At 41.3% G+C, this 25922-nt stretch overlaps 1 protein-coding gene across 6 annotated transcripts in view; it reads right to left on the bottom strand.

The window, feature by feature from the left end:
- Positions 1–23643, bottom strand: part of NSMAF (neutral sphingomyelinase activation associated factor) — a 57102-nt gene extending 33459 nt beyond the window's left edge. For 3 of the 6 annotated variants that reach the window (XR_012020178.1, XM_072804544.1, XM_072804545.1), the window contains exons 1-5: positions 23498–23643; positions 6777–6866; positions 3727–3805; positions 3562–3629; positions 3445–3481 (exon numbers count right to left, since the gene is read on the bottom strand). Coding sequence is in view for 2 of the 6 variants with exons in the window: in XM_072804544.1 (XP_072660645.1) it covers positions 3445–3481; positions 3562–3629; positions 3727–3805; positions 6777–6866; positions 23498–23556 (333 nt within the window). In the remaining 4 variants the exon portion in view is untranslated. Of the gene's footprint in view, positions 1–3444; positions 3482–3561; positions 3630–3726; positions 3806–6776; positions 6867–22712; positions 23019–23497 lie in introns of those variants that run through there. The other 3 variants (XM_072804546.1, XM_072804547.1, XM_072804548.1) reach the window with 3 other exon arrangements.
- Positions 23644–25922: the final 2279 nt, after the last annotated feature.

Genomic DNA, 25922 nt, shown 5'->3' with positions numbered 1-25922 from the left:
ACCCCAGGATCACGGGGCAGATGCTCAACCATTGAGCTACCCAGGTGCCCCTACATTTTTTTATATAAAGAAATTCCTCTTCTCGAGGTGATCTGGGCACATGGTGCTTCATGGCCACCTGCTGACACTATGTATTAGTAACCATGTCCAACAAGCAACGCCACTGCCCCCTGTGCCCCCTAGAGCCGTCAACATGGAGCAAGAACCCTTCGCCCTGCTTTCCCTCCTGTTTTGATGAAAGACCTGCCTGGGCCATCAGAGCCAGTCACTTGACTAGGCTGTTCAAAAGCTTCTGCAGTAACATGCTTCCTGCACTTTCTCCCATTTGAGACAAACCATAGATAAAAACCCTCCCTTGGTCTTATATCCTCCTTTTGTCATTTCTATTCCTTTGTGTGGCAAAACTCTTTGCAAGAGCTGACTGTACTTTCTCTTGGGTTCAGGACAGGTTTTCAGCTGCACTGTGTTATGGAATCCCCTCCTGAGAAGGTCATAAAAGGTTCAGAGGAACCTCCATGTCACCAAACCCAAGAGTCTATTCTAAGGACATCCTCCATTCTGTTTCTCAGAGTACATGACAGAGCTGATGGTTCTTCACGAAGCAGCTTTCCAGTTGGCTTCCAGCCATCAGCTCCTGGCCCTCTGCTGCCTCACCCACTACTCCTTCTGCCTTCCTTTGGACCCTCTCTCTTCCCAACCTCCCCCTAGTAGAGTCCTCAGACCTCTCTGTGTACATTCAGCCCCAAGCCTTCACCCAGTTTATCTTTCTTGCCTTGACCTCCTCCCTGAAGCCCAGAGCAATGCTCCCAAATGCCCATCAGCCTCCAGGAGGCCACATTCTAAACAAAGCCTGCTCTTCCCCAGGCTTCTTTACAGCAATAAAGCCACTGCTGCTCACCCTGTTGGAATCATTCCTGTTTCCCTTTGAACCCTGCAGCTAGCCCATCAGCACATCCATCAGGTTTTTATTCAGGATATATCCAAACACTGACCACCTCTCACCCTCCCATTGCTACCATCCTGGTCTGAAACCTCTAGGTTCTCAGTACCCCTAAAGGCTCTCCTTGCTGCTGCTCATGCCCTCTACAGCATATTCTCTATCTGCCTCCAAGAGATTCACAAATACATACAAATCAGATCGTACCCCTCCTCACAGCATATTCTCTATCTGCCTCCAAGAGATTCACAAATACATACAAATCAGATCGTACCCCTCCTCTTTTCAGCTCTCTGGGGGTGGGGGTTCTCTTTTGTGCTTTATTGGGACTCCCTACTGTGGCCCGAGGACCCTCCATGACCCAGACCCTGACACTACTTCAACCAACCTTCCCAGCTGCCCTTCGTCCCTTCCCTCAGGCACATTCACCCTCACCGGGCCTGCCACCAGCCAGGCTATTGCCTCTCAGGGCCTCCACTGCTCAGGATCCAGCCTGGCTAATTCCCTCAGGCCTTCAGAGTGGTGTGCCTTCACACATACCTACTTGGGGAAGTGCCCCCGGCCATTCTGCCTACAGCAGCACATGCCCTCCTCATCATTCTCTACCCTTACATCCTGTATGCATTTCCTTCATTATAGAAGATGTCTGCTTATTGTCTGTTGCCCTAATCTCAAGGTAAAGTCCATGGGGAGAGGGGCTTGGGATATTTTATTATTCCCTGTATCTTCATAGCCTTGAATATACTTACTGAATATATAAATGCATGAATACAAACTATAATTTACACACATACACCTCTTTTTATTCTACAAAAGAAAATCTGGAAGCAAAACTCTCTAAAGCCTAAAGGACCCTAACATATTTCTGAAACAGTGTGACCACTTAAGGAAATCAAAACCCACAAAAGTTGAGTATTTTTGGTTGTATACTTAATCCAGGAAGCTCAAAATAATTCTAGAAAGAAAGAGTAACTAACTGCTGGCTAGTCACCCCAGGATGTTAAGCTGATTCTGAGTTTACCTGACATGAGGCCTCTTCTAATAAGTTCTAATAAATAAATATACTAAAATGGATTATTATTATTATTATTTTTAATGATAGTCACACACAGACAGAGAGAGAGGCAGAGACACAGGCAGAGGGAGAAGCAGGCTCCATGCACCGGGAGGCCGACGTGGGATTCGATCCCGGGTCTCCAGGATCACGCCCTGGGCCAAAGGCAGGCGCCAAACCGCTGTGCCACCCAGGGATCCCTAAAATAGATTATTTTTATAATGGAAACCACACTTCTGACTGAAAAAATACCTCTTCCTTTCAAAATATGGACTTTCTAGCATAAGGCCATGATGCAGAATGATACTTCAGAGATAATGAGAGCACAGGTGCAAGCCAGAATTAATAATGGTGTCCCCTACGATCCAGAGTAAGATGGCTACAACCCTTTGCACATATGCCAGTTAAAACAACATAAGGTCAAAAAATAGGCTGTGAAATGTTTTCTTCCTTAAGATTCATCAACGCATGGAAGGCAGACACAGAAAAGTACCTAAGCTGGTATCTCCTAGCTTTCATAAAATATTCTTCAATGTAATTGAAAAGTGTTCCATGAACAGAAGAGGCAAGTGATCCAAATATCACTGGGAACACCCTCTGCTCCCAACCATCGCCTCTTGAGACCTTTGAGGCATTTCCGTGTGCTAAGGCTTTGGGTCGAGTCCTGAAGGAAAGAAAGCTGTGTCTTTGCTCCTCACAGCTTTTCCTACATTTACTTGACCAAGGAAGGATGTTCCTTTGAATGTGTCATGAAACTAGAGCTCTGCATATATCTGGGACAACATGATCTTGAACCCTCTCATTTTAGCAATGAAAAAAGGTAAAAACCAGAGCAAAAAGCAAGTGGGAGAGGCCCTGTACTCCCTTCTTATTTATAAGTTAAAAAAAAAAAATCTATAGATGAACTAAATGTATGATTGGAGAAAAGCTGTGTTTTAATTTTTCTCTGTGTTGCCAATATTAAGCACAGTACTAGGTACATAAATGTGTGCAGAATAAATTTAGGATGAAAAGGTCAGGACCCCAAGCCTCATAACTGTACAAGACGGCATGTCCTGAGTTGGTGCCTTGGCTGCACCATGAGTCACCCTGAAATCCACCTCAATGCTGTGAGGCCTGTCTCCCAACCTTCTAATTGGCCAGGAGGCTGCAGGAGAGACTGCAGGGCTTTTGGCTGAACCCCCACATGACTGGGGGATTGTCAGGATTCCCAAGGATGAAACCACAGGCCTGTGGTATCACACAACTTTATAAACATTAAGGATCTCATGAGGGACCACAGCTTTTAAGACATATAGTTCTTAATGGTTCAATTTTAAAAACATGTACACATCTATTCCAACAGTCTTCATCTGAGATTTCTACAAATAATTTTACAGTTCTAAAAAAAGAAAAAGTGTGCATATGTATGTTCATTCAGGTTAGTAAAAAATAATTACTGTGTGATGCTTACCTGACTGAAAATGAGTGAGATCTCCCCGGATTTTGTCCTACAATGCAGACAAAAGTCATTAAAAAATTATAATTTTTTGGTAGAGGTAAAATTAAACACTTAGTGACAATGACATACTTTGCAAAGTGTCTGTTGGATCCATTTTCTCCATGTTTTCCTATTTTTATACAATCTCTCAAAGGAATCTGGATAAAATTGAGAGGGAAATATTACAAAAATATGCAAGGGTAACATATACACAAACAGTAGGAATGTCTCTGTTCATATTTAGGATGCACTTACCTTAATGATGGGCTGAGATATGGCATCTGGTTCAAAAATAACTGATTTTGAACATATTTTTAAGGAGCCTCTGATTTTCCTAGGAATCAAAATATAAAGGATTATTATCTATGAACATAAAGTCACAAAAAATCATAATACAACTTTTAACTAGAAAGTAGATGCTAAAGCATTAACTAAAAGAACAGCAGTGTAATTAAAGATTAGTGACAGGCCAGATTTTAACCTCAGGGCAAGAGTTTGCCAACCTGATCCCATTATTCATTAGGGGCTGAAATTTTTATGACTCCTGGGTTTATTACCTAGAATTCATCCACAAAGAACAACTTTCCAGTACTTATCTATGATTTGGTTACCCTGAGTACAATCTGTACAAAGAAAGCAGAAAAAATGCTAGATTCTTTACTTTTATTGATCAAGTTTCAGAAAAGTGAGTTGGTGTCCTAGGATCCCTGCCAGGTAACATACGTATCTTATGAACTTGTGGGTTTTAACAATTCTGATACATCTCCCACCACTGCAGGCATTATTCTCTTTTGATGTGTAGTTTGTGCCATTTGTTGCCCAATTCTTCAAGTTGGCCCTTATGTCCTTTTAATTGAATGTACAGATTTCTGGTACCTCCCTTACTGCCAGCAGGACAAGATCTCCCAGGTTCATCTCGTACCCTTCCTGCCCCAGACTTAGACTCAGCCACTTCTCACAAAGCCTTCATTCCTGTTAGTGGGACACAGTATTTAGACAGCATAATCTGGGGGATCATTGCTATAGGGTTGTTTCTAGGCCTTTTCAGAGGGGAGTGCTAGAAAATACTTTCTTCTAAAAGGAAAGTATATACATCCGTATAAACATTCCCAATTCTAATGTAAGATTAGGCTTTGAATTTAACTCCTTTACTGTTAGATTTGTATCTTTCATCCTGCAAGTCTTGGTCTTGGCCTCAACACATACTCATTTGCTCCCTCTAACTATATAAATCTATGTGCACGTGTGACTAAACCACAGTTTCAAAATAATAATATCAAAAATTACAGCAATATTACTACTAAAACATTTACATCATTTTTTGTGATTCTTTTTCTACTGTGGCTATACCACATCAGAGACAAAAATTACTATGCTGTGAAGCTGATTAAAATAATTCTTCTCTGTGGTTAACCCTCTAACTTACATATATAGTTAAGTTAATTTGTTTCATTTTCTTTTTGAGTTTTAAGGTTCAGTGTTTATTCTGAAATTTAATTCTATATTAAAGTATATGTAAAATATTTCTACAGTTCCAAAAACAAAGCTATAAAATAAGGGATATTCAGAGAAGTCTAATTGCCATTTTATATCATACCCTCATTGCTCCTTCTTCTGTGTAGATGATCATTCTCGTTAGCTTTTAGTTTATGCTTTTTAAAATGTATAATGGGCAGACTGGGTGGCTCAGTGGTTTAGCGCCGCTTTTGACCCAGGGCGTGATCCTGGAGACCCAGGATCGAGTCCCACGTTGGAGTTCCTGCATGGAGCCTGCTTCTCCCTCTGGCTGTGTCTCTGCCTCTCTCTCTCTCTCTCTCTCTCTCTCTCTCTGTGTGTGTGTGTCTCTCTCATGGAATAAATAAATTTTTAAAAATTAAAATGTATAATAAAAATTATTTTAATTTAAAAAATATTTTTAAAAATAACAAAAATTATTCTTCTCCTTTCATAATGATATGAAAGACAGCATACAATATACAGTATTCTTCCCCTTACTGTTTGCACTAAATATACGTTAGGGCTCACTCCACAGCACTATACAGAACTTCTCCACTCCATTGTAACAGCTGCAGAGTACTCCATTGTGAGGACATGCCCTGTTTATTCAGTCTACTAGACTGTTTCTAGCACTTTGCTATTACAAGTAGCGTTATGATAAATAACCTTGTACATATGTCCCTTTGTGTATTTCCCAGGGTACCTTCTTGAAATAGCCTTCCTAGAGCAACAGGTTAATGTTGTGAGATACCACTGAATTCATTTCCACGGGTTGTCCCACTGAACTCTAATAATAACTTAAAAATTACAAAAGCAGGTCTCAGTTTGCAAGCTTATATTTATGTCTTAATAATAAATATACTGAACTTTAAGCAAGACATTGTTATGATATAGGGAAGAGGAGCACTGGGAGGAAAAACAAAGGTACAGAATTAGGGAGAAGAATATGAGCAAAATTGCAGAAGAAAGCAAGGTGCTGGTTTCAATGAACAGTAACTGTCTAATTTGAATGCTATGGAACAAACACGTCAGAAGCTCCCAAATAAAAAGCTAAGTGATTTTCACTTTAGGTTGTTTTTTAAACAAATACCACATGGCTCTAAAGGTCCTTTCAAGATAAAACCTGAAGAGCACTAACAATTAAAAAGTTTATCTGAAAAAAAAAAATAAAAATAAAAAATAAAAAGTTTATCTGACATCAAAACACGTTCAAGCTGTGGCCTGTAGTTGTTGAGGGACATCCCCAAAGAAAATCATTAGCAGATACAATTTTGCAGGAACAACTCTGATCTTAGTTAACTCCCCAAGTTGGCACTTTTAAACCAAAAAACTTCACTATACATTTTTGTACACAGCTTTCAAAATGTATGGTCAAAGAAACTGAATCTGTTTTTATAGCAATAAGCAGTAATTATTACAACACAGAGAAAACTGATTTTGCTTCCAGTTCAAATCCAATTATTCCTTTTGAAAGTACTGGTTTTTCTGCCACTCTGGTATTTTATGATTATTACTTTATAATACCATAACCCAAATAATTGAGAGCATTAAGTACAAAAGTGATACAAGAAAAAAGAGCTGAATGAATCAATCCTGTCCAGTTGAGTTGAGACACCCACGTTAGAGGAATTCATACAAACTGCTTCCCAGCTTTAGAAAACATCTGAAGTTATGACAGTAACTTTGAAGTCCTCCTTTCTCATTAATTCCCAGTACAAAAGAGGGAGGGAATCTACATGACCATACATTTAATTTTTAAAGTATCAGACAAACGAAAGGTCTCACAGAGATCCAAAAATCTTCCTTACCTTTCATTCTGACCACCCTTGTTCTGAATATGATTAGCGGTATGTTGTTCAAAGTAGTATTCCTCCAAGTTAAGCAGGAGCAAGGAAAATCTGAATTTGGAAAAACCAGAACAAAAAAAAACCTCATGTTATTGTTGTTGTTTTTTTTTTTTCTAAGTATCACGAAAGCAGAGTATTTAAAGCATTTGTTCCCAAAGTGTTTGTCCATTCATTAAGTTAACAGGTACCTATGAAGTGTATATTATGTACCAGATGCTCTTCTCTACTCAGCAGGAAAAAGCAACAGATAGTCCTGCCCAGCCAAGGCAAAGATAAAATAAATAAAAAATAATTACAGATGGATTTTTTCAATTCCTTTAGGAGAAACCCCAGATTTCTTAAAATTTTCTTTTAATTTATTTATGATAGTCATCAGAGAGAGAGAGAGAGAGAGACACAGGCAGAGGGAGAAGCAGGCTCCATGCACTGAGAGCCCGATGTGGGATTCGATCCCGGGTCTCCAGGATCGCGCCCTGGGCCAAAGGCAGGCGCTAACCCGCTGCGCCACCCAGGGATCCCGAAACCCCAGATTTCTGAAATAAAACGTATTCTTGTCTGAACAAAACCTGGGGCTCTCTCACCTACAGAGTTTTTTCATCCTTTGCTCCTGCTGACTGACCACCAGGCTTCCCCACCGCCCCTTCCAGGCTGCACACCCCCTCTGCTCCCATGTCCTGCCTCATGGTTAGTGGCATTCATCCTACTACTTCCACAAGATCATATGCCTGTGAGAGGCATGTCTCTAGATATTTCCCTATAATAATCAGTCTACTGCTTTGGTATTGAAGAAATACGTAAACCAAACAGAATAGGATTAAAACATAGTTCTTTTTAAAGTTTTATGTGTTTTAAACCTTTAAAAACAAAATAAGGAAATAAGAAGAAGTATTAATTTAGTTGTCCAGCCACAGAAACAAATACATGGCAAATAACTGAAAACAAGTGTTTTTTGTTCAGGAAGTATCAGTGGCATCTAGATTTAACAGGAAAAACTCTTGTGGGGATGGGATACTGGAGTTCTGGTGTGCTGGAGGATGCTATCTCCAATAAATATAGCAGATCAAGCATGTATGTCTATTTCTGCTCCCTCTGGAAACACCACTAAAATTCTGGTGACTTAAAATATTTTTTTAAGGGGCACCTGGGTGGCTCAGTGTTTGAGCATCTGCCTTCAGCTCAGGTCGTGATTCTGGGGTCCTGGGATCAAGCCCCACATCAGGCTCCCCGCAGGGAGCCTGCTTCTTCCTCTGCCTATGTTTCTGCCTTTCTATGTCTCTCATGAATAAATAAATAAAATCTTTAAAAAATTAAAATATTTTTTAAGTGGCAAGACCACAGACCAAAGAAAACTGAAGAGTCTCAAACGAAGATGAGAGCAACAAATCCGTGAGAAACAGCAAGTGGATGGGAGGAATCGGCAGTGATCAAAAGCCAGAATGGCAAACACCTCCAGGAGAAGTCACCAATCAGGAGAAAACCAACTCAAGTCATAGGACTTCCAAAAAGTCCCAAAATCGCAGGTATCAGGTACGAAGAAAGTAGGGAGAAAGCCTGGGGGGGACGGTGGGTCTGAATGAGTCAGTAGTCCACACCCCTCCCCTGATGCATACCCTACCTCACTCTAGCTTTTTCTAGACAAAAACCGAACACGAGGCTCCAAACTAGACATCAAACATAGTAGAAAGCAGGGCTGTGGTGTAAAAAGTAGGAAGACATAACCATTCCAGAAAGAGTTTGGTAGATTATTTTTAGAAAAAACTAAACAACAACAACAACAACAAAAAAGAAAAAACTAAACAGCTATGGAGAAAAGACCTATGGTATGGATAGGAGTATCTGAAAGAGCCAGGTCTTTACAATATCATCCCATACTGAAGCCCAACAGAAAAGGCCCACCCACAGTGACACAGAACAACACAATTCCCACTTAGATATGAATGGATAGCCTAAGACCACCAACCTCTAATATGAAAGAACTACACCAAAGCAAGTGGAAGAACACAACTTGAAGTTCTAGGCACAATACAGAAAACAGGAGGTCAGAAGCCTATACTAAATATATTTACAAAGAAGAAATTATATTCATGGGACAAGAAGACATTGCCCATTACAGAGAAAATCTGAACCAAAAGGAAAATAACTCATAAATTAAGAATAATGACAGCAGGAACCAGCTTTATCATTCTAATAGGTAACTTTTTTATTAGCCTATTAATGTCTTTAAACCCGTGAATAACAATTAATCATGAGCTACAATGCCAGGGCTCAAAGTAAAATGCTCACTATTAATACTTACTCTTGAATTTCAATGCAATCACAAGAGTTAGGATTGCTAGAACAGTCCTTTGATGCATCAGATAATTTCCACAAAGGTTTAAATCAGAGAGATACTTACTAGTTACCTTGCCTCTTAATTTAGCTTGTTCTAATGACCTGAAACCCTTGGCTTGGGCTGGAGCTATATAACCCTTCCTTCCCATTCTTAATCTCCCCACTCCTCCTCTTAGAGAGAAGGTAAAGTAAGTTTCTTTAATAAGACAATGGCATACAAAGCACAAGTAGCCTTCATAGACAACCAGTTCTTCCACATGATTGTTAAAATATAGTCCTATTCCTTGCAACAGCATGAATGGATCTAGAGGATATTAAGCTAAGTGAGAGAAATCAGAGAAAGATAAATACCACGTGATTCACTCATATATGGAATTTAAGAAACAAAACAAATGAATAAAAAAGGAGACAAAGAAAAAAACAGACTCATATACAGAAAACTGGTGGTTGCAAGGGAAGGTGGGTGGAGGGATGGCTAAAATAGGTGAAGGGTTTTAAGAGCACACTTGTGATAAGCACTAAGCAATATATAGGATTGCTGAATCATTGTATTATACACTGAAACCAACATAACACTGTATGTTAATTATACTTGAACACAAAATAAAACTTTTTTAAAGAAAAATAAAAAACATATGTAATCCTAACCTTAATATTATTAAAATGTCCATACCACCCCAATGATTTGTACATTCGATGGAATCCCTATCAAAGTCTCAGCGGCATCTATTACAGAAACAGAAAAAACAATCCTAAAATTCATATGGAATTTAATAGCCAAAACATCAAGAAAGAAAAACAAAGCTGGTAGCCTCACAGTTCCTGATTTCAAAACATATTACAAAGCTATGGTAATCAAAACAAACTCAAAATCAGCAGAAAGACAGACATATACACCAATGGAACAGAATAGAGAGTTCAGAAATAAACCCTCACTTATGTGCTCAAATATGGGTTCCAAGGGCATACAATGAGAAAAGGACAATCTCTTCAATGAATGGTGTTGGGAAAACTGGATTTCCACATGCAAAAGAATGAAGTTGGGCCTTTACTTCAACATCACATACAAAAATTAATTCAAAATGGATTTAAGACCTACATGCAAGACTTCAAAGTATGAAACTCCTAGACAAAGACTTGGCAGAAAGCTTCATGATGTTGGATTTGGCAATGATTTCTTGGATATGACACCAAAAGCACAAGCAACAAAAGCAAAAATAAATGTGACCACATCAAACCTAAAAACTGTGCAGCAAAGAAAACAATCAACAGAATGAGAAGGCAACCCAAACAACTGGAAACAAGATTTTTAAACCATATATCTGGTAAGGAGTTAGTAACCAGAATACATAAAGAACTCCCACTGATCAACAACAATAAAATGTAACCCAATTAAAAAATGGGCAAAAGATTTAGAGAAGATATACAAGTGGCCAAAAAGTGTATGAAAAGATACTCAGTATCACTAATCATCAGGAAAATGTATACCAAAACTACAAATGAGCAATTACCTCACACACTACTAAAACAACACCTGAAAATAACAAATGTTGGTGAGGATGTGGAGAAATTGGGACCCTTGCCCACTGTTGGTAGGACTGTAAAATGGGGCAACTGCTATGGAAAAGAGCATGGAGGTTCTTTCAAAAATTAAAAATACAACTACCACACAATCCACAGTTCCACTTCTGGGTATTTATCCAAAAGAACTGAAAACAGGATCTCAAAGAGATATTTGCATAACCATGCTCACTGCAGCATTATTTACAAGAGCCAGGAGGAGGAAGCAACCTAAATGTGCATCAACAATGAATGGATAAAGATAATGTGGTATATATATACAATGGAATATTATTCAGCTTTAACAAAGAAGGACGTCTTGTCTTATGCTACCTCATGGATGAACCATTATGCTAGTGAAACAAGCTAGCGGCACAGGCAAATACTACATAATTCCACTCACGTCAAGTATCTAAATTAGTGAAACTCTTACCAAGAGAAAATAGAATGGTGGTTGCTAGGAGCTGGTAGTAGGGGAAAGAGTGGAGCTCCTTTTAGGGAATTGCTTTTCAGGGCATAGAGAGCTCCAGTTTTGCAAGATGAAAAGGTTCCAGAGATCTGTTGCACAACAGTGTGAACATACTTAACACTACTGTACTATACATGTAAAAGTGGCTAAGACAGTCAACTCATGTTATGTGCTTTTTACCACAATTAAAAAAAATTAATATTAACTATTATAGAACTAGAGTCATTATCTTGACCAGTAACTTACATCCTCCTTAATTCACCAATATGCATATTTTGTAAGAGATCCAAAACACATGGCAAAGGGATAGAATCGAATCATGTTATTTAAAGTGAAAGGATTAAGGAATTTTTCTGAGTCTGCATTTTCCTTCCGCTGATGTGTTCAGTTTTACCTGCTTTAAAATTTTTGTATGTAAAAATTATGACAGTAAAGTTTCATGGCATTTTGAATGATGATTTTCAAACCACATCCTTGGGAGGAAAAGGTTCTTGTGAGGTCACTTTTATAATTTTAAATGTTTTCTTTAGGAGACCCCTGGCCCTGCTCCTGGGGATTCCTTAGTTCAATTCACCTTTACAAAGGTGTGGGCGGCTCTTTGGATTCTCTTTGATAAATGTACTCATTTAGCTACTTAATTTCCTAAAGGAGAGGCTGTCCCATTCTCACATCACCTAAATTTTAAAGCATCCTACTCATTGAATAAGTTCACTTTAGGCAGCCCCTTGTGTTTGTGCCCACCCAACCACTCGACCCTCTACTGATGAGCAGTAGTTATAATGCTAGTCCATCATTTCTCTAGATTGCAGCTGCAGGGCAGGTTTCACTGTGTTGAGGGGAACTGCTTTGTGCTCCGTGAGAAACAGCGGCCTAACGCCTGAGAGATGTGTACACGCACGGGAGAGGGCACGAGAGGCCCGTACTTGCCCTCTCTACTCTGGGTACCCTAACGCTGTCCTTGGCTCAAACTAGACACGAGGGCCCCTACCACTCAGAGAGTTGGTGCAACTAAGTGGGGCATTTTTGTGAGCTTTTTAGAGTGGCTCTGAAATGAGGACATGAAGAAAAATGCTGAACAGACAAGGGCGAGAACACAGTCCTATGACTCACCATGAAAACGTTCCTCCTGGAATACATTTGACAGTAACCTCTGAACAGTCATTCAGAGACACATCATTCCGCCAATCTATACTAACATTAGTTTCTCCTTTCTCGATTCCGCTATTAAGACATCAAAACCAAAACAAAACTCAAAACCCTTATCCTCTGTCAAAGTTCCCATGAGCTAAGCTACTGCATGTCCCTGACCTACCAGCCAAACTCTGTCAAAAGAGTTGAGCATTGATGTGACTTTATAGTGGATTCATTCTGGAGACTGGTGGCAACAACCTTCTCTTCTAGCATTTTATAAATAATCTGAATGATCCAGAATTAGCACTAAACTTACTTAGGCATATATGTTCCTTTGGCACCTTTCAAAGTTCCTAGATCCCTGAAATGGTTCTGGGGTTCCAAGCTCGAAACTCTCCCAGCAGCTCCCAGCAGGAGATGTAGCACACATTGGAAGGCTTATCCTGTCACTTCCCATCTGAAGGTCAGTATTATTAACACAAATAAGAGCCATTTCCTCTCTTATCAATCAATTTCCACTATCAGCCAAGGCCTTGCGCGGCAGCAGCCTGCTTTTAAATTCAACTTTAGGAAACTGTGAAAATGTTTTTAATCTGCAGCATTTTTTAAAGCCACAGTTGGGGCTTTAACTTTCCTGATGCTAATTGTGCAGGTCTGTGACATCCTCTTAATCTGTCCCTGGTTGTTGTCCTTGTTTTACATTTTTAAAAAAATTATAAGGGGGATCCCTGGGTGGCGCATCGGTTTAGCGCCTGCGTTTGGCCCAGGGTGCAATCCTGGAGTCCTGGGATCGAGTCCCACATCCGGCTCCCTGCATGGAGCCTGCTTCTCCCTCTGCCTGTGTCTCTGCCTCTCTCTCTCTGTGTTTATCATGAATAAATAATAATAATAATAATAATAATAATAATAAGTATAAGCTCAGAGGAACACCACCTGTGCAACTATCCTATGTTTAACTGCTTGTCTGATTTTCTGTAACTCTTCACCAAAGACCATTTGGCCTGAATGTTCTGAATTTTATTTTTGACAGTTTCAAAACTTTCTGGATCAATATCCATTCCAGAACTGTTCAGTAATAATGGCTATCTTCCCCACCTCCCCCTTGAAACTTTTAATATCTGCCTTCTAAAAAATCTACTTCTGTTATGAGTCCATCTTGGTTTCCTCTGGGCTTCAGCAATAAATAACTTGACAGGGACTGCTTTTTCTGAAGGTTTCCAGCACTGCTACTTAATTAATTTCTATTTAATACTCAGAATTTTACCAAGTTCTCAAGTTTTCTGCCTTCAAATAGATTGAAATTTCAACAAGGGAACTTAAGAAACTAATTCTATCTCACTAAACATTGACTAAGTCAGGTCTCCTGTCATTATCTGTGTTGCTATTTCCCATTTTTCATCTACATCAGGTACATATCCGCCATTCTTTCTACTCACTTAGGTGGCCTGTAACAAAGGAATGCAATTATCTCTGTTCCTCTTTTTAGTAAGGTCCCAGGTTCTTCCCCTCTGTTAATGGATTCCTCTGCACTTGTGCTTCTTGACATTCAGGGCCCACTGCCTCACCTCCTGACAAGTCTTCCCTTCTGAACAGATCTGTAGCCTTTCAGCACTAGAGTCTAATCTTTTTTTAAAGATTTCATTTATTTATTTATTTACTTACTTATTCATTCATTTATTTATTCATTCATTCATTCATTTATGAGAGAGAGAGAGAGAGAGAGAAAGAGGGAGCATGCACACAAGCAGTGGGGAGAGGGAGAGGGAGAAGCAGACACCCCCTTAGCAGGGAGCCTGAAACAGGGCTTGATCCCAAGATCCCAGGATCACGACCTGAGCTGAAGGCAGATGCTTAACTAACTAAGCCATTCAGGTGCCCCTAGATTCCATTCTTGAGTCCTCATCCTAATAAGCTTCAATAACACCTAAGACACATTAATTCTCTTTTGTAATAAAATTTATTTTATTATTCATATTCTGCATATTTACATAAAGACACCTGAGTGACTAAATGTTATTTCTAGGTCCTACACAGATTGTTTTTTCAAGCAAATTACTGCCCCCTCTTCCCGTACTGTAGCATTCCATCTCCTACCTACTCTCGTCCAGTGTAATCAATGTCACCATTTCATCTGGCTTTGTGATCCTTTCCCTTGGGGATAAGTTTAAAACTCTACTACTTGGCCAGACTGTAGGAAATTACATTCTCCTCTGACTCTACTTTGCAGTTACTTCCTGGACTAGATGGTTCAGATATCAAAATCCCTTTCATTGACACCATTCATAAGACCAGTCATTTCTACTTTCAAGTCTCAACTATCTTGAGAACAAATGGCAAAAATATCATCCACGCTTTCAAAATCTTTCAATTTCCTCACTGGGGTCATAGCCTGAAGAAGGATATTCCATGAGCCTTCTCCAAACTATGGAGAAGATCAATGTGGAAGCATAGTTCAATGGCACAAAATTTAAAAAAAAAAAAAAAAAAAAAAAAGAGGAATGCTTAATTACTGTTATCTAGAAAGTGCTTCTCAAACATAAACATGTGTACGAGTGTATGATCATGTAGGGGTCACATTAAAATGCAGATTCTGATGTGGCATATCTGGGGTGCAGCTTAAGATTGTGCATTTTCTATCAAGCTCTGAGGCAATGCAGAGGCTGCCAGCCATTGTATTACACTGAGAATAACAAGGTTTCCATTATTACTAAACATTCTAAATTTCTGAGGTACCATAAAAATAAGCACCGGCCTCATATTTAAAACAGAAGCAGCATGTTATGGTGGCAAAGGTGATGGCCTTGGATCAGATAACATCTGTTCCAGGCTTAGGTCAGCCATGACTTGGCCATTAGACTTTTAGTCCAATCACTTTATTTAGGACTCAACTATAAAATTGAGGGGAGGGAGACAAATTAGATTACCTCAAAAGTCTCTTGTTAACCAGTGGGTTTATAGATTTATGAAATAAACCCAGGCTTAAACAAACCAGCAGGAATTCCAATTCAGACATTATGGCAGATTATGTGTCCAGAAAAACAATCTCACTATACAGCATCTAAAATTGCTGGATAAATTAATACAATCCTTTTTTTCAAATGCTTGGCTGAGGTGATACAAAGGTGAGGAAAGCCTCAGTAGAGAAAACTTAGCAGGCGTTGGAGCAGTCTTTTCCTCTGGGGGCTCTGCCCAAATCTGAGCAGTAGGGAGCCTGCTTTCATAGGGCCCGGTGCCCTGAGAAGACAGCAGAGGGCAAAGAGGACAGAGAGGACAGGTAGGGGCAGAAAAAGCTAGGATCCCTAAAGTTAACCCTTGGAGGATGAAAATAAAAACCACCCATCCCCCTTTCCTAGAGGGAGATGGTAGGACCTGGGTGCTGGGCTAGGAGCAAAGTCAGTCTCCCTTGAGAAGATAAAACCACCAGCCTGCCCTGACATACATTTGGGACTAGAACTCACTACTTATTTAGCCCAATAAAACTCAAGACAAACTAGTGTGGTCTCTCCCAGCACCCCAGACAGAAATGAATACAAACACTTTCTGGAAAAATCCACCTGAAACCCAGGCCTGCAAGAACTCCCAAAGATAAGTTTCCAAAGAAGAAGTGACAAGCAACTAGAGAAAAAAAAAAATTGTAAATTCTAAGATGGATTTAAATACCCACAATGCAGCAGAGAAAAATGCAGATTAATAGGAAAGAGCCTTTAGGAGACATAAAAACAATATTCTAAGAGCTGAAGGCTTGGCTCCACATTTCCTAAGAGTGTTTCAGCTTTAGGAATCCCAATTAGGACAGGTGAATAAAAAGAAATTTATAGATAGACAAACAGTGAAACACTACAAAGAGGAGATCTTAAAAGCAGCCAGAGAGAAGACAGAGTCCTTAAAAGAAAGCTGGACTTAAATGCTAGGGGTTTGTTGCAAGCTGGTCTCCCCAGAATAAAGTGGCCTCCTGCGAAGCTCCCCAGAAACTTACTGTGCCCTGGGGCCAAAGTCAAATGGTCCTCGTGGAATGCAAGGCTAGGACCCCAGTGTCTTCATTATGCCAGAGAGAGTTCTGGTGGTTCCCTAACCACAAACACAGATACAACAAATCCTGCTCCCATCCTGCCACATCACACAGACTCAAGTGCAAGGCTTAACAGCCCCAGTCAGGCCATGGTGAGCTAAGGTTGCATCACAGCATAGCTCTACTGCATCCTGGCTCCTGCTCACTCCAAGGATCCAAGTTTCTCCTGAAGTCTGAAGCTTGACCTGGCCAGGTAGCTAAGAGCTGTGTCATGGAAGGCACAGCACACCTGTTATTGACCTCTTCTCTGAGTTTGAGAGCTGTTTCCTCCCACCAAAAACTGCTCTAGCAGTTTGGGTGCATATTCCCTGGCTATCTGTCTTTATTTGCACAATCTTCAAAATGCTGAGAAAATTACAGCTAACTCCTGAACAACGTGGGTTTGAACTGTGCTGATCCACTTATAGGTGGATTTTTTTTTCCCAATACACTACAGTACTGAAAATGTATTTTGTCTTCCTTAAGGAGACTTTCTAAGTAACATTTTCTCTCTCTTTTTTTTAAGATTTTATTTATTTATTCATGAGAGACACAGACAACGAGGCACATTCACAGGCAGAGGAAGAAGCAGGCTCCCTGCAGAGCCCAATGTGGGACTTGATCCCAGGACCCTGGGATCACGACATGAGCCGAAGGCAGACGCTTAACCACTGAGCTACCCAGACGTTCCTCTAAATAACATTTTCTTTTCTCTAGCTTGCTTTAAGAATACTTTAATAATACTTTTTTCTCTAGCTTACTTTAAGTACATAATGTATATAGCATACAAAATATGTTTTAATTGGCTGTTTGTTATTGGAAGGCTTCTGGTAAACAGCAGGCTACTAGTAGTTCAAGTTTTGGTAGGAGTCAAAGTTATACACAGATTTTTAACTGTGCAGGGGTTGGTGCCTCTAACCCCCTGTTGTTCATGGGCCAAAAATTATACATCTAGCAAAACTGATCTCCAATACAAAACACAAGCACATGCTCAGACAGACAAAAGCAGCTTACTACCATTAGGGGAACTTCTAAGGATATTCTTCAGGAAAGAGAAAATTATACCATAGAGAAGGTACGATAGGTGAGAAGGAATGCTGGACTAAGACAATGGTAAATATGCATGTAAAACTATATAAGCATAAACGTTAACTAGACAATTGTAATGTCTGATTTGTAGGTTTAAAATCTAGATTGAAAATACTAGACAATAGAGACTATAATTTAGGATGGGTCAATGGAAGCCCTCCAAGGTCCTTGTATTGTTAGGGACCAAGGTTAAGAGAACGATTAGTTTCAGATCTTAAGCTAAATATAAATGCTAAACTTTCAAGGTAAGCTCTAGAAAAACAGAAACAGTATATAAGTACCATACTCTTCAGGAAAAATGAAAGAGAAAAAGGGGGTCTTAATTAATCCAAATGAAGGAAAAAAAATAAGATAAAACTAAAGAAATAAAAGAATAAAGTCCAAATATATTTGTAAAATAATAAATGTAAATGGACTAAATCTATCAAGACAAAAATTATTGGAAAATTATTTATTAAAATATCCAACTATTAAGCTATTAATGAAAATATGCCTATAACCTAAGGACAAAATCAAAATGTAAAAAAAATGAAAAATTCCATATAATGCAAATACTTCAAAGAAATTTGATATATTAATATCAGAAAAAAAAAAACAGAAAAAATCATTACTAGAATCCTTGATAAAAGATTCAATTTTCTAAGAAGATAGCAATTTAAACTTACATAGACTCAATAACAACCCTTGAAAATATGATAGCAAAAATTGACAGAAATATAACTCAGGGACATCTGGGTGGCTCAGTGGTTGAGCATCTGCCTTTGGTCCAGGGCGTGGTCCCCAAGTCCCAGTATCGAGTCCCACATCAGGCTCCCTGCATGGAGCCTGTTTCTCCTCCCTCTGCCTATGTCTCTGCCTCTCTGTTTCTCATGAATAAATAAATAAAATCTTAAAAAAAAGAGAGAGAAATAGAAGTCAAAGTTTATATCACGAAGCATCTCCCAGTAACTGCTAAGTCACTCAGAAAAAAATTCATTAAGAAAAATGAAAGATCGAAACCCAACTGACAAGCCTAAAGTAACAGATATATAGATATTATACCAATATTAATATACATGTTTTCAACCTCACATCAATGTGTAAAAAATGACTACCATCTACGTCACAATAATTTCAAATAATTAGTATTAAATAGAATTTGACTAAACACAAATTTAAAAATAAAAAACAGGGGCACTTGGATGGCTCAGTCAGTTAAGCATCTGACTCTTGATCTCAGCTCAGATTTTGATCTCAGGGTCCTGAGTTCAAGCCCTATGCTGGGTTTATTAAGTGGCGTCCACTTAATAAAACAAAAAACAAAGAGATAATTTTCAAAATTACTGAGTCATAAATGTACAGTCACAATTCTACATGTCTGATGAGTAAAAGATGAAATTGCAATGGTATTTAGAAAGACAAGCAATGTTTTCATTAAATGGCCAGACCCACTTTACATCACGTTAAAAAAAATTTTAAATAAAAACCATAGAGCAAACCCACTCAAAGTTTGTGGTTATTTTCTTGTGTCTTCTTAAATGGTAGCAATTTTGGAAGAAGCTAATTTCAGACAGCAATAGGGCATAAGGTAAGGTAAAGGCCTAAATAATGCAGTTTGGGTAAAGCCAATATAAATTCTAAGTTAATCAAAATATCTGCAACACTTATTTCTTCTCCCACTCTTTTTTGTTTTGTTTTTTGTTTTTATGTGAGAAAAATAAACCCTATTTCTGAGTCACAGGTAGATTTCCTTCAACTCTTCAGCATTCCTGTGGTTCTGCAGTTTATATTCATTTTCAACACCTGGCATATACCAATGAGACATTATAAGAATAGGATGGTCAGTCTTAGAAATAAAAGCATAAACAGGAGTATAGCAAAGCACTCTGCCCTCTCAACCAGTACTTGTAGTATGATAAATACAGAATCAATCGATAAAATATTAAATAAAAGACATTTAGTATCAGCCAAAAAATTTAGTATCAGCATAACCAAGAGAATCATATACACGTGGAATGTCTGAAAGCAAAGTTGAATTCTAAGAAGTGCCTGTAAATCATTAATGAAATATGTGTGCTCAACATAGAATTCATGATTACTAGTGTTTTATTCTGGGATGATAGCTTAAAAGTTACACCTAAGTAATTTGTTGTACAACATTACAGAGAGGAAAACTGGACTCTCTCCTGGAGGAGCATGCCTCAAGTATCTCAATTTCCAATCACTTAAGAAAAAAATAGCTATTCGTCCATCACACCACTCCTAGATGTGAAGACGAAAATTATTTAACAATTAGCCTACTCTTGAAATAGAAATGTCTTTTTTTAAAGATTCTATTTATTTATTTGACAGAGAGAGCACAAACAGGGGGAGCAGGAGAGGGAGAAGCAGGCTTCTCACTTAGCAGGGACACCCCCTCCCTCCTGCAGTGATGTGGGGCTCCACCCCAGGAGCCTGGGATCATGAGCCAAGCTGGAGGCACACACTTAACCAACTGAGCCACCCAGATGCCATGAAAATAGAAATATCTTAAATAGCAGCAGTTTGTAAAATATCCTTATCTGCAAACGCACTGTACACATTTGTTATTTCCAACATCATTTCTAAGATATGTGAGTTGTCTTTTAAACTTCTTCCCATTTATTTTCATTAACACCTACACAGTACATTTTTTTTTCTTTTTTTACACAGTAGATTTTTTAAAAGCCAGTAAAATCAATATAGTTTCTGGAATCTAAATCTTAACCAAGATACAACTGTACTTAACTTTAATGACCAAGCATCCCTTTGTTTTCAAATACTGAAAATTACCAAAGCATTTCTTTTTGTTGTTGTTGTTGTTTTTTTATTTCTTTTTTGTTTGTTTGTTTTTCAAAGCATTTCTTTATAAACAGAAATATTACTAATAAGTGGTACCACCATACAGTTGTTCAAGCCAGAAACCTGAGAGGACTGCCATTTTGCGCAAATAAAAATACAGAACACCGACTTATTTCTGAATTTCAGATAAGTTACCAAAAAATTTAGTATTAAAAAAATTTAGTGTAAGTATGTACCAAATACTGCATGGGACATACTTGTACTAAAAGTTTTTCACTATTCATCTGAAAATCAAATTTAACTAGGCATCCTATATTTTATCTGACAAGTCTAGCTGGGATTCTCTCTATGATATCTTCTATATGAAATCCACCACACCAAGACCTGTCCATTCTACTTCCTAAAAACATCTAAAACCCATCCACCTTTCTTCATTTCTTCTGCCCCCATCTTGGTCTAAGCCACCAATCCAAAAACTCCCAATCAGACTCTCTGCTTCTTCTACCTTTATAGAAATATCACTTACACTAAATGCAGTAGTATCAGTTTAATACTAAAAGAAATAAAAGCTAACTTCAGGTTTCTCCTTTCCTGGGGTCATTACTTGGTAGTGGCAGAAATCTAAAATCTTGAAAACAGCATGAAACCAATGAACTCACAACTCTGAGGAGGTGAGGCCTTTTGTTGGGTCACCTCCGAAGCAGTCCCAAAGAAAGTTAACAGTTCTCTTAGGTATGACTGAGCCAATGATCTACATCAATCATTGTGCTAAATAGGTGTTTATTACCACAAAGGGATGAGCCAGGAAAAATCTGTGCAGAAATAAAGCTGGTTTAAAATATTCTCATCTTTCAGAGTGCATTCATTCTTAGATTTACAGAGACTGGTTGGTTCTAGCCCACACCTGATTGTGAGACAGATTCCTTTCATCCAACTGGTATTCTTTAGACACCTTTTGGGTTAAAGTCGGCTTATCAGTCCAAGATTGCAAAGCCAGGGAGCAGAGCATTAAAAAATTGGGGCAGTGAGCAAGCAAGATTCAAATACATCCAAGATATGCGGCACCAACTTCTTCTGATTACTGATGCTCAGAACAGCTGCTGCCTCCTGACAGATGAATAAGTGTTTCGGTTGTGAGAGCTACAGTTATCTCCGTGCACTGCTAGCCTGTCACACTGATCAATAGATACCAACAAAGCAGATTATATGCTGAAACCTCAGTGCAGACTTCAAGATTTGTGTGACACTGCAGAGCTGCATAAACTAACTAAATGAAACAAAAATTACAGCTATCAAATTAACTGGCAGGTCTAAAGAAAACAGGTTTTCCTCTATATCAAAGAGGCCACAGAATTGTTACAAATGATTCTTTGAGCACAGAACATGATGGCAATTCAAGTGTTTCTAAGTTCTCACAATGCAAATTTGCACATCCATCTATTTAGTACAGAATACCCCCAACTCTTAATGATGCTGGCACAGAACAAAGAAACTCAAGCTCCTTCATATGAAACAAGCCCTATAAACGAAGTCGGAAGAGCCTCTACAAGTGAGTTACTTTATTTAGGGTCCAGTTATTATTTATTATTAAAAGATAAACGTTTCGGGATCCCTGGGCAGCTCAGCAGTTGAGCTGCTGCCTTCTGCTCAGGGAGTGATCTCGAAGTTCCGGGATCGAATCTCACATTGGGCTCCCTGCAAGGAGCCTGCTTCTCCCTCTGCCTATGTCTCTGTCTGCCTCTCTCTCTCTGCGTCTCTCATGAATAAATAAAATCTTTAAAAAAAAAAAAAAAGATAAGCCTTTCTGTGGATAAAACATAATCACAAAACCAAAAATGTTTTTGAAAGCCATATCCAAGATATGCTTTTTTTTTTTTTTTTTTTTGGATACATCTTGTCATCTTCTCTATGGTGGGGAATGAAATTTTAAACCATCGATGGCCTGGCCAGGCCAACATTAGAGATTAGAAAAGGACATGAGTGTCTGGATGAAAGCAGTCAAGTCACGTCTATGACACAAGTGTGGATGCTGCGAGGCCACACACAAGCCTTAAAGTCTCCAGCCTGTATTTCCACGTATAATCTGCTTTGCTGGTGTCCCCTATAGGGGCCAAGGGCAGGCTGCCCCAAAATGTGCCCCTTTGGCATATTATTTCAAATTAAAGTTACTTAATAGCCAGTGCAACGTCATTCAGACCCTCCCCTGCCCTCCTAAAAGCAGGAAACAAATGTCCCATGTGAGAAATACCCTCCCTGTGCCAAAAAATAAAAAGACATCTTTACCACCCGAGATAAGGACTTTAGAGCCAAGAAAGACAAACAGACCTTGTTGTTTTCTAATCTACTCCCTCAGCCTAAATTCCGCTTAGAATCCTACTAATTGAGGCTCCCAAACACCTGCTTTCTTTATCCTGTCGATTCCTCACACACATACTGTCTCCTTGTCCCAAAATGTATAAAAACTGCCTGCCTTGGCCGTCTCGTTAGGTCTCTAATGCTGGGCCTCCGCACACGGGTAATAAAACTTCGGTTCTCTCCTCCTGTTCATCTATTTTATGTGAATTCAGTCCGGCTGTTAGACCTTCAAGGGTGAGGGAAGAGGTTTCTTCTCCTTCCCGCAGCGCCGATCACAGGTGACCTGCTCGCGGCGCCCCCGATGACCTGCTCTCAGGGTCAAAATCCTCGTAAAACGATTCGTTCCCAGTCCCTTTCGGCACCGGCGAGTGGGCGAGTGAGGCGGCGGCGGCGGCGGCCTCCCCAGCGCCGAGTCAGGAAGTAGGGGCGGCGCTGCTCGGCCCCGTCCGGCCGCTGCTTCGCGGGACCCCGGGTCCGGCGCGGGCGGGGGGGGGGGCGGGGGCTGCGGAGTGCGGGGCCCCCCGGGCGGGCGCCGAGGACCGTGCGGACCGTGCGCCGCCGCCCCCGAGCGCGCCTGACGGCCGGACCCCGGCTTCCGGCAGAGCGAGGCCTCGGCGGCGGCGCGGCCCGACTCGGCCCGGCCCCGGCCCGGCCCCGCGGCCTTGGCTCTGCACAAGTTGGCGGCAAAGGGCGGGGGAGCGAGGCACCGCAGCCGCCCGGTGCAGGCGGGGCCGGGGCCGCGCGGGGGGAGGCCGCCGGCCCGCGCACCCCGCCCGCACCCTCCGCACCCCGCCGGGCCGCGGCCGCCGGGACCCGCCGAGCTCCGCCCGCGCTCGGCTCGCCCCGGCCCCCCCGGCCCCCCCGGTCCCCCCCGGCCCCCGCGGCCCGGCCGGCGCTCACCTCTCCCTGGAGTAGAGCTGCAGCTGCCGCTCGCGCCGCTGCTTCCGGATAAACGCCATGGAGCGAGCGCAGCGCGGGCGCCGGGTCCGGCGGGACTGCGGACGCGGCCGGGGGCGGGCCCGGGGAGCCGCTGCGAGGTCCGCGCCGCGAGGGGGGCGCGGCTGCGGCGGCCCGACCGCCCCACGCTGCGCCCCGGGCCCGGCGTCGGCGCCGCGCTCAGCCGAGCGGGCGGGCGTGGGGACTCCCGCGGCGCCGTGACTCAGGCCCGGGCCGCCCGCCCGCGGCCCCCGCGGCCCCCGCGCCCACGGCCCCCGCGCCCGCGGCCCCCGCGCCCACGTGCCGCGCTCGGCCTCCGCCGGGCCTGGCGCCCTGCACCTCTGCCGAGCGCAAGCCCCGGGCCGCACGACTCCTTCCTCTTTCTCCGAGGGCTCTCTTGAGACGGAGCTCCCGCGGCAAGCAGCCCCCCCATTTAGGGTGTGCCCTCGGGGGGTGGGGGGGATGGTCCCGCACACGCACCCCCGGGGCCACCGCCCCACCCGACCCGAGCCTCCGGGTACCGCGCCCGCCCGCGCTGCCTTCCCGCGTCTAGGAATGTGCCCCTTCCCCACGTTCCCTACAAATGCAGTCATACATTGTGTAGCCTTTTATGTTTGGCTTCTTTCATTTAGCATAAATGTTTTTCAGGTTCATTCGTGTTTCGGTATTTCAGTCTTCTTTATGGCCCGAGACTATTCCAGTGCGTGGATATACCACGTTTTGTTGGTCCATTCGGCGCGTGGCTCGCATGAACAAGGCTGCTGGGAACACGGCTGTACAAGTCTTTGCACGCTCAGGTGTTTCCATTGCTACTGACTACATACCTAGGAGTGGAACTGCTGGGTCCTGTGGCAGCTCTGTGTTCAAATGTTGAGAAACTGCCAACCTGCCTTCCAGAGCGGCTGCACCTTTTTACATTCCCAGCAGCTGTGTGTTAGGGTCCCAATTTTTTCACATCCTTGCCAACACTTATGTCTGACTTTCGATGATAGCTCTCCTAGTGGGTGTGAGGGGTATCCCGCTGCCTTATGACTGACTCCTTAATATAGCCTGAATCTGAGCCTGTGGTTGTAAGGGGATTCCTAAATAACAAACTTCTGAATTACATATATGGTGACACTTATCTAATATTGCCTTACAGATCAGGTTTTGCAGAATAAGATTTTTAAAGGCTTCTATGTAAATGTGTATTTCAGCTCACTAAGATGCTGCAGGACCCTGAAGGGAAGATGGAAAACCGAGATTAAAAGCCAAGATGGATCTTACTGAGTTTGATCCTAGCAGCATTGGAAAAATGATACCCATAAAGTGGGCACCTATTAGAACTGTGAAGCTGCATAAGTACCCTGTAACTTGTCTTAAGTCCCTTCCACGTGATTCTCACGTGCTGCACAGAACCTGTAACTGTAAAAACACGTCAGAGACATTAGCTCAGTGTACCGATAGGAAATTGTGCTTAATCGGAGTGCCAGGACAAGTGCACCAATGGTGAGATAGGATAACGAAAGTTGCAAGAGGTACAACATGATAGCTTTCTGTATGAGAAATAATACAACACATGTTATGAATTCAGAAGAGAGGTATCACTTCGGCTGGAATAAGGCAAGAAAACAGCACTCAAGTTTTCTCCTTTTAAACGTTAAAGGGTAATGTGATTCTTTTTGGGTGGAGAGTGACAGTTTCTCCTTGACCAAACTTTAGCCGGGCCTCTTTGAACCTTCTTCTCAGCTAGGCCTCAACCGTGGCCTATAAAAACTACAGACTCCCAGCACAAATGATTTCGTCCACACTCTCCCCCACATTAAAAGACTTAAATCAACACTAACATGGTTTCTAACAGCTCAAGGCCTCATGCTTGGGATGACCCTAAGCCTCCTTCAAAGTCCCTGTCTGAGAAAACTCAAGGTTGCCCAAAGAATTTACTGTTTCTTGTAGCCAACACCTAACATAAGCCCCTGACTGCTGTTTCTTAAGCATTTACTAAGAGGGGTTTACAATGGTGAATTCTTTCTCTGGACCTTTGAGGTAGGCATATGTGTACCTCCTACAACTCAGGAGGGCCTTTCTCAAGGACTTGAAAGCCATTCCTTTGAAATGTAATCATCAGGAAGGATCGGCTTCTGTCTCTCAGGCCCCAAGATAATTGCCAGCTAGCAGATACAGAGACAGCATTTACACTGATTAATTACACTTTGTAATTTTTAACTTCCCCAGCTTTATCTTTGACAAGAGGAGGGGAAGAAACTTGCTCAAAAGGATCCTCTTGAACAATAGCTCAGAAGATCGATGCTTCTGCTGTCACAGAGTTTGTGTTTGTGGAGAATTCAGCCAGAATTGACTTGATGGGATGAGCCCTGGGTGTCATACCAAATGTTGGCAAATTGAATTT

This window comes from Canis lupus, chromosome 28 (assembly GCF_048164855.1).
Source record: "Canis lupus baileyi chromosome 28, mCanLup2.hap1, whole genome shotgun sequence".
NCBI classification, from domain to species: domain Eukaryota; kingdom Metazoa; phylum Chordata; class Mammalia; order Carnivora; family Canidae; genus Canis; species Canis lupus.
Note: the sequence above shows the minus strand (reverse complement) of the source record. Positions and strands in the feature narration are given on the sequence as shown.